The sequence below is a fragment of the Helianthus annuus genome, chromosome 4 (assembly GCF_002127325.2).
Source record: "Helianthus annuus cultivar XRQ/B chromosome 4, HanXRQr2.0-SUNRISE, whole genome shotgun sequence".
NCBI classification, from domain to species: domain Eukaryota; kingdom Viridiplantae; phylum Streptophyta; class Magnoliopsida; order Asterales; family Asteraceae; genus Helianthus; species Helianthus annuus.
Genome location: NC_035436.2, coordinates 191,740,315 through 191,750,212, shown reverse-complemented (window position 1 = coordinate 191,750,212; position 9,898 = coordinate 191,740,315). Strand labels below are relative to the sequence as shown.

The 9,898-nt window shown below is 37.7% G+C and overlaps 1 protein-coding gene across 1 annotated transcript; it reads left to right on the top strand.

The window, feature by feature from the left end:
* The first annotated feature begins 965 nt into the window (after positions 1-965).
* Positions 966-1,807, top strand: LOC118491611 (putative proline-rich receptor-like protein kinase PERK11). Its single transcript, XM_035989509.1, has 2 exons — positions 966-1,644; positions 1,710-1,807. Exons 1-2 carry the CDS (start codon positions 966-968, stop codon positions 1,805-1,807), a joined length of 777 nt encoding a protein of 258 aa, XP_035845402.1.
* Positions 1,808-9,898: the final 8,091 nt, after the last annotated feature.

The following is a 9,898-nucleotide window of genomic DNA, read 5'->3' as shown; positions in this document are numbered from 1 at the left end:
GCGGCCCGCATGGGAGTTCCCATGCATTTGTACGCGGGCCGCCTGAGATTCAAATATCAGGCGAGTAAAAGAGGTGGCTCGCGGCCCGCCTCAACTTAACCCGAAACTTCACGCGGGTCGCGAGAGGTTAGATTTCCAGAAATTTTAAATCTTTTGTAATGATTTCAGACTCTGGTAACTAATAACGAAATCTTTCGTAATGATTTACCTGACCTTTCGGGTTTGAAGGGGTAACTTTGCGGTTTGGCCCTCGGTTAATTACAACTAAGGACCTCATGTTATTTACCCGCGTTGTTAAGTCCCCATTTAGTTTATTAATTATTCAGAAAGCCTTAACTTTCATTGTTGACGCTTTTAACCCTTCTCATACGAATTTGATTATAACTTTCTCGTTTTAAAACGGAACTTCGCGGAATTTATACAATATGTTCTTGTGAGCGTATAATACTGTTACAAAGCCTCGGGAGCGTTAAAGGGTCACTCAGAGGTATAATTAAACATGTTGACACAGTTAACCCCTGTAGCTTGTAATCTCTCACTTTCTTCCGCGTTTCGCTTCCGTACGATCCATGATTTATTCGTTTGAAGGTACAAGCACCATTTAGGGTTACTATACAGTATATTTACCCTTGTTTGACATTTATAACCCTCGAATTTATATACTTTCAAGGTTTGTCAATATTAATCCTTTATTTAATATCAATGCCACGTGTAAACAAATGACACGTGTTAACACATTATTGGACACAAAAATTCGAGGTGTTACATTTACTGAACCCGCAAGGCACTCGGTTTCACTGAGTACCTCACCTTCTATTCCACACTCCTTTGGGCCTCAATCAGAAAATGAGCCCCACAACTCTCACCAGTCCTATATTCCTCTCCAAGGACACCAATCACCCTTTGACCACCCATCACCTATTTTCCAAGGCCTGTACAACCCCGCTGACTACCTTGATGTGCCTATGGGTTTTAACCCACTCGGACCAGAAGACCATTTTCCTGGTGGCAATGCGATGGATGTCGATGAAGATACCGATCCCTCAATGCCACCATCTGGAACGCCGAACCACCCTATCGAGATTTCTGATGGGTCACCATTTGTGGGATCACCATACAATGGTCCCGACAGCTTTGAGGAGAAATTCAGGCAGTATGACTGGGTATTTACCCCTAGTTACCATAACTCTCCTCTGCACCAGCCACAACACAGCTCTCCCTTGCACCCCCAGCAACAGCAGCCACAGCAGCAGCAGAATCCTTCTGAGGATTCCCGACTTGTCGCGGTCACTCCACCGCCGCCACCACCTCCGGTTTTGCCTCCTCCGCCTCCAAGGCGAAGACGAACAAACGCACGGATTTCCGCACGAGGGGGAGTACGCATCGGCACACCTCCACATTCAGGTGGCAGCCGGTACTCGCCACTTCACGAAGAACCAGAGATGGGAGAATCTTCACATCCCGTCTCAGAAGTAACTTCTGCACCAATCGCGCCACTGCCACCACAGGATTTCGGAAACCCAATCCCTGCTTATACTAGCGCGGCAGCATACAATCCCTTTGAGCAGACGATCCCCACAGGTTATAACTTTACAGAGGATCCCTACTGGGTAGCTGCGAACTACAACTCTCTCAATCCGGAAGGTACCTTTGGAGGTCCCTGGGCTACGGGACAATCGACCTATGGATAACCATCATATGGATATCAGCAGCCGCAGCCTCCTCAACCACCGCATTATCCGCTACCACCGCCGGCACCGATGATGTCGCCGCCACAAGTTCAAGAAATCCTTCAAGGGATAAATAAAGTGCGACGAGAGATGCGGCATGAATTACGGGAAGATCGTCGGCATAATCGTGGGATGTTTAAGAAAATGGTGGATTTAATCAAGGGAAAAAGCAAGAAGGACTACTAAATCCTTTGTTTGCTAGTTATTTAATCATGTCCCTGAGAGGACATTTATTTCTGTACTCTGCCCCTGCGTGGGCATATTTTTTCCTTTCTGTTCTACCCCTGCGTGGGTTTGTTTGTTTCTGTTCGACCCCTGCGTGGGTTTGTTTGTTAGTTTAGCCCTGCGTGGGTATGTTATTTGCGTAAAAGTCCCGTTTAGGGCAAACTCGTGTTAGTTAATTTTATTTGAAATGGTTAAATTAAGTTCTTCATTTTTAAATTATATGCATAAATGTAATACACGAATAAATGAAAAATAGCAATTATTATTTTAATTTACCATTTTAATAATAAGAATCTTAAAAAGGTAAAACCTAGCTTGAATGTCGTATTAAAGACCTGGCCAATATGGTAGAACCTGTTTAAAAAGATTCAAATCTCTGTTAACATCCGTAAACATGTTAGCATTCTTGGCTAGTGTGATCCGTAAAATCACACATGTCACCCTTTTAATAAATTATCCAAATTTATATTCTATATATATATATATCTGATTGTGACATAATGCCTACGGGTTATAACTAATGTCATATAAAACAAAAAGGCAGCCGTGGTTTATAGACCCCCTGCCAAGAAAAGGATTGATTGTTTTAATTATTCAAATTTTTATCCTATAGAATCTAAATTTAAATTTAGAAATTTGTCCAAGTGACTAGGCCTATTGTGCCAATATATATTTCATTCTAGGGTAAAGTAGCTAATAAAAAGTCCTGAATGAAACTAATTAACTAATATGGCTCTTATTTACCATGGTTAATAAATCGTTAAGAACGATAATACTGTTTAGGCTTCTAAATAGACCTTGTCCTTACTTTTATGTAGCACCTAAAGCTACATGGCTAAGTCTGAGGAAATAAACAGTCATCCAGAGGAGGGCCCAGATAACACTAAAATACATATAACTGGGGCGGAGCTGCAAGCATTAGTGGCGAATGCTGTTACCAAAGCCATTGAAAGGCAATATAGCGAATCAAATAGGACCCGAAGTAGGACCCGGTCCGCGCCACATTCCAAGACCAAGGTTCATTCGGAGGCTCATAGCTCGTCTCCTTTGGGAGCACCAATTTTGTTTGTCAAAAAGAAGGATGGATCGATGCGTCTGTGCATCGATTACCGCGAGCTTAATAAAGTCACCATCAAGAATAGGTATCCTTTGCCTAGGATCGACGATCTGTTCGATCAATTATAAGGGGCAAGCTACTTTTCAAAGATCGACTTGAGGTCAGGCTATCACCAGTTGAAGGTCAAGGATGAAGATGTACACAAGACAGCGTTTAGGACTCGTTATGGACATTACGAGTTCCTAGTGATGCCTTTTGGGCTCACTAACGCACCAGCCGCATTCATGGATCTCATGAATCGCGTCTGCAAGCCTTATCTGGATAAATTCGTCATCGTCTTTATTGACGACATCCTTATCTACTCAAAGAACCAAGCTGACCACGAGAAACACCTTCGTTGTATTCTCAAACTTCTACATCATGAGAAACTCTATGCCAAATTTTCAAAGTGCGAATTTTGGCTTCGAGAAGTCCAATTCCTTGGACATGTGGTAAGTGAGCGTGGTATCCAAGTAGATCCCGCTAAGGTAGAAGCAGTTATGAATTGGCAAGAGCCAAAGACACCTACCGAGATTCGCAGTTTTCTAGGATTAGCAGGATACTATAGGCGATTCATCGAAAATTTTTCAAGGATTACTGCGCCCCTAACTTCGTTGACGCGTAAGAAGATCAAGTTTGATTGGGGCCCTAAGCAGCAGGAATCCTTTGACGTTCTGAAGAAGAAGTTGAGCAATGCACCAGTGTTAACATTGCCCGATGGTATAGAAGAATTCGTAGTGTATTGCGATGCGTCACACACTGGCATGGGCTGTGTACTCATGCAAAGAGGCAAGGTCATTGCCTACGCTTCACGACAACTAAAGGTGCACGAGAAAAACTACACCACCCACGACTTGGAACTGGGTGCCGTTGTGTTTGCATTGAAACTTTGAAGACACTACTTGTATGGAACAAAGTGTGTGATCTATTCGGATCACAAGAGCCTTCAACATTTGTTCAATCAGAAGGAATTGAACATGCGACAAAGACGATGGATGGAAACTTTAAATGATTACGACTGTGAGATAAGATACCATCCAGGCAAGGCAAATGTAGTTGCTGACGCCTTAAGCAGAAAAGAAAGAGTAAAGCCGATAAGAATCAATGCCAAGCGCATAGAAATAAGGAATAATTTGAACGAAAGGGTGTTAGCTGCACAGAAGGAAGCTGTGTTGGAAGCTAACTATCCTAAAGAAAAGCTAGGAGTAACTGAGGAGCAGTTATCCTATGACAAGGATGGAATGCTAAGACTGAATGGGCGAATATGGGTTCCAGTTTATGGAGGACTTCGAGATGTTATCCTCCAGGAAGCCCACAGCTCCAAATATTCCGTTCATCCTGGTGCTGATAAGATGTACCAGGATCTAAAGGCAAACTACTGGTGGATTGGTTTGAAAAAGTCTGTAGCTGCGTATGTAGCTAAATGTCTGACTTGTGCGCAAGTCAAAGCTGAGCATCAGAAGCCGTCAGGTTTGCTTCAACAACCTGAAATCCCCACGTGGAAGTGGGAGATGGTGACAATGGATTTCATCACCAAATTGCCCAAGACAAGGAAGGGAAATGATACTATATGGGTCATAGTAGATAGACTGACGAAGTCAGCTCATTTTCTACCCATCAAGGAGACTTATAGCTCCGATATGTTAGCTCAATTATACGTTGATACGATTGTAGCGCTGCATGGTATACCTGTATCTATTATCTCTGATAGAGATACTAGATATACGTCACATTTTTGGAAGAGTTTCCAACAATCTTTGGGCACTCGTTGAATTTTAGTACGGCTTATCATCCACAGACTGATGGTCAGAGTGAGCGTACTATTCAAACTTTGGAAGACATGCTACGTGCATGTGCGATTGACTTGGGTGGTAGTTGGGATAAGAACCTACCACTAATTGAATTCTCCTACAACAATAGCTACCACACCAGCATAAAAGCTGCGCCTTTTGAGGCCTTATACGGTAGAAAGTGTAGATTGCCTATTTGTTGGGCGGAAGTTGGAGATGTCCAACTATCAGGACCAGAAATTGTTTTTGAGACGACGGACAAGATTGTCCAGATTCGCGATCGTTTGAAAGCTGCCAGGGATAGGCAGAAAAGTTATGCGGATCCACAGCGCAAAGATTTTCACTTCGAAGTAGGTGATAAAGTGTTGCTTAAAGTATCGCCCTGGAAGGGGGTGATGCGATTTGGTAAGAAAGGCAAGCTAAGCCCGAGATACATAGGACCTTTTGAGGTTATCGAACGCGTCGGATCAGTTGTCTATAAGCTAAACTTACCTGAAGAACTTAGTAGTATACATAATGTGTTCCACATCTGTAATCTGAAGAAGTGTTTCGCTGACGAATCACTGGTCATACCGCATACAGATATACACATAGATGAAAGCTTGAAGTTTGTGGAAAAACCATTGTCGATTGAGGATCGACAGGTGAAGAAGCTTCGAAGGAAGCACATACCTATTGTTAAGGTCAAATGGGATGCCCGTAGAGGTCCCGAATACACATGGGAGGTAGAATCCACGATGAAAGAAAAATACCCTCATTTGTTCCAGTAAATCTCGAGGTCGAGATTTCTTTTAAGGGGGTGAGGATGTAACACCTCGGAAATTTACGTCCAATAATGCATTGACACGTGGCATAGGCTTTGGATATGTGAAAACATACTTTAGAGGGACGAAAGTTGACAAACAGTGAAACTATGGAAATATAAGGGTCCAAAGTGTCAACAATGGAAAAATAGGCTCTACAATAACCCTACATGGTGTTTATAACCCTAAACGGATATATCATGGATCATACGAAGCGGAAAATGTAAGAAAGTGAGGAATTACAAACTACAGGGGCTAAACGTGTCAACATGTTGAATTTATACCAAACTAAACAAAACTTAAAATATAATTACTTCAAATAAATCTATACATATAATAAAAGAAACTCTAATGAGGACACATGTCAGCTTCTTAGCACTCTCTAATTGTATTTCTCACTTAAATCATAATTAGTTTTTGTTATTCTATTTCTCAAAATATGTTACATATATCTCATTCCTCAAAATATGCCAAATATTTCTCATTATTTACCTCTCTTTCATAAACTCTATCCTTCACGTTTTAGTATTTTTTCACCAAATCTATTATGTTTTTTTTCCGAATATAAAATATTAAATTTAAACCTATATACCTTTTTTTCCAACAAACATCTTACGTTTCATGTTTTGAATATGAAATATTAAATTTGATTAATTTTAAAAGATTGCACTGGGCATAATTAATTTTAGATTTTTCATTTATTATTTGTTAGTTTAAAGTTTAATTTAAGAAATTGTATATATATGTTAGGTTCTTAATATTTTTGGGTCATTTTCTTAAATAATAGGTGTTGTGTATTATATGGATGGATTTAGTAATAAGAAAACTGTTTATTTATATTTTTTATAAACAACGAATAACCATGTTTATGGATGGATTTAGTAATAAGAAAACTGTTTATTTACATTTTTTATAAACAACGAATAATCATGTTTAAATTGGTAAAGTAATTTAAAGATATAATCATCATTATAAATCTAATATAAAAACAGTTTCGTAAAATCTATTTTTGGTAAGGTTTAAATAAAAAATATAATTATAAGTTATAAATCGTAAAAGTTGATTTTGTACGAAGGTTTAGCAGACCTAATCTAACAAAAAAATATCGGTTAGTGTAACATATATATTTAGAGGTCGAAAATTAAGGTAAATATTTTAAAATAAGAAATATCGATAGTATTCCCTTATTCTATTTTATTTCGGATAGCTAAGACTTGAAGTTTAGTTATCGGAAGAAGTTATGTCTCAAGTAAAGTCATCTGATACCAATCCTCGACTCATAACGAGTAATGTCGGCAGTATCGATCGGAGGATAGGGATGTTCCAAAAGCAGTCTTTAGGAAAGTTAGCCTGTTTATGTCAAGGCAGGGCAAGAACCGGTTGGTAATGAGTAAGAGAATGAATTCCGCCGAGTCAGTTGACGAGAAAGTTTCTTAACTATTTATTATTGTTCTTTAGAATATTTACTTAAAGAATATTTTTTTCATCAGTATTTCATTTTCATTGTTTCTATTCTTTTTTTTTTTGCTTATTTAATAATTTAATATTTTATTGACTTAACCCCGTGTAACACACGGGGTTCTAACCTAGTAATATTATAAATGAGAAGGAGATTAAACTAAATAATAATTATTCATAAGATATTAAACTAATAATATTTAGTAGGAGAGTTATCTATAATATAAGATATTAGATTAAATAATATTTTGTAGGAGGATTATCTATAATTAATTCGAAGAGATTAAATTAATTTAATAAGTATCTATAAGAGATGGCCTAATATAATGACAAGTGTCCCTAAAGTGGTTTCTTTTATTATAGTAGTTAGATTATGACTAAAAAAATTGACATAAGATTTTATAATCTAAATGTAAAAATTGACATAAGATTTTATAATCTAAATGTAATTGTATTATATAAATTAGTGTTTTTTTAGTAAATTAAATTTTAATATATTAATTTGCGGGAAAAAAATATTAAAAATTCGGGTTGAACAGGTTGTGTTCATCGGACATGTATTATTGATAGACATAGTGTATCATTGGTTTACAAGATCATATGCATATGCACCTTGTTTTCATTCTTTTATGAAATGTTAACCGAGTGACTGATCCACTTACGAAAATGATAATCTTACTTCTTTTCATGTCACCCTCAAAATATAATTGGTGGAATGTTTAGTTGAACTCAGTATGAAAATATTTTAGCTCAATTTGAAAAAAAAAAGTATCTGAATCAACCGGCTGTGGGTATATTAACTACTATCAAAACTGAAAACCAGTATTTAGATTTTTTTTAATAACTATTGTATTTTTGCCCATTTTATTTGCTATAGCGTAAGACGAAATCCGAATCTACTCGTTCATAAATTTTTGGATCGAATGCCACATCTGTTATTGCGAATAGCTCCAATACCGCTTATAAGGTTTGTAGCAACTACATTTATTGTTACAGATCTTACCGAAACACGCCTTTATAAAATTCCATTTAGTTACATACAAATTTACACACCTCACAAGTGGTCACTCAACACTCGCCCCATGATGTATCAAGTGAAAACGCTCGTGCTCATTAATATTTTTGGAACTTACTCCTTCCATAGGCTTGACAATAGATCAAACCTCCTCCATTTGACGTTAAATCCTTATAAATATCAAGAGAGCTTTTTAAGGGTAGGTGGTGGTTCGGGTTTGGTATGTTTTATTTGAAAAGGGTGAAAAGCGTAAAATATCGGTTTTTCTATTGCTTTGTGGCTTAGCAAAAAAATACTTTGGCATGTTTTTCTGATTTTTTTAGCCAAAGTTGAAACTGAGCCATAATCGTAATTTCATAACCGATAATTATACAAAAACGAAAGATGAAAAATGAAAAAGGTTTGTTTTGTGGGTTTAAAAAAGATGAAAAGGGTTTAAAGTTCAAAGGGGTTAACTAGGGTATGTTTTTGGATAAAGTAAAGAAAATTAAAGATTTGTTTTTTAAAAATGGGTTGGTCCTAATGCCTCTATCATTTTCTTGGATTTTTGTCGGTAAGGACTTGGAACGCAATGTATTGTCAAGTTCTAGATTCATGAGAACCAAACGGGCTATTCACACAAGAAACGAAAAATTGAGCAATTAGTATAGATGTATATTTGTATGCTTAGTAATGGCTCAAAACTCATTTTTGTGGGAAAGGGTTGTAGTGTAAAAATGTATATATAATCAAATTTTACAAAGATTTGTCATGCCCGTTGTCACACCCCAACCTATGGCTGAAACAATCCTTTGGTCTGAGTCAGCAGGGATACAATCCTTTGGTCTGAGTCAGCAGGGATACAATCATCGCAGGGTTGGTTTAAAGTTTTAATAGTAGTTTATAGATAAGGGATTCAAGTGTTTGGCACTTCTCCCGTGGTGGGTAATGCCCGCTCCGACTCGTGAAGTGTTACTAAGCTTGAACCAGGTTCTCGCAGGATCTATACACTGAACGAGACATAAAATTTACCCAACCACCCTTCTAACCCCCTTCCAGGCAATTAACGCGCTTTATATAGACCGTAAACACACGAATATGTGAATCAACAACATACGAAGAATGATTAGATAAATTTGCCTTCAGTATAAAAACTAGTTATTAAAGTCATTAATGTGACAACCCTCACAAATTCAGGTATACGTACAAATTAATTAATATTTAATTAGTGCTTAATTACTGTGCTGGATTACATTTATGATTAAACTGCTTTCTGTTTTCTGATACATACATACTCATGCATCACATTTTATACTGTCACTTTATTATTTACACACAAACAATAGTGACAAACCTGATGCACAAAAGCACAGTTAGCACAATGAGCGGATAACCCAGTAAACATGCTGACATTGCCAGCACCTAGACAGACAATATCTTTGAGGCCAGTGTGAGCCTGGAATAGAATACTACACTAGTAGGGAGTGTAGGGAGGTGAGGACCATAAAACTGCGTCACTAGGTGATAGTTATAGTGACCGGAAGTGCCTAAAACATACTTTAAGTGCAGAATTCTGCACTAAATACCAAAAATTCAGCATTTAACAATGCTAGTAAAGTGCAAAAACTTGGCAAAATAATCCTAGACACTTTCCAAAGTGTTGGGAATTTAATGTGTCACTAAAAACAATATAAAAGACACTTTAAAGCTTTATTTAGCACTTTAACGGATCAACATCCAACCGAACAACCAGACTTCACCCGGAACATAAAAATATTGCCAAACACATCGTTTTTACTTTT

Bases quoted from the DNA above. Each gene is read 5' to 3' on its own strand.
- LOC118491611 (XM_035989509.1), top strand. From the start codon at position 966: ATGGGTTTTAACCCACTCGGACCAGAAGACCATTTTCCTGGTGGCAAT. The intron at 1,645-1,709 runs GTACCTTTGGAG...TATGGATATCAG, and splicing joins CAACTCTCTCAATCCGGAAG to CAGCCGCAGCCTCCTCAACC.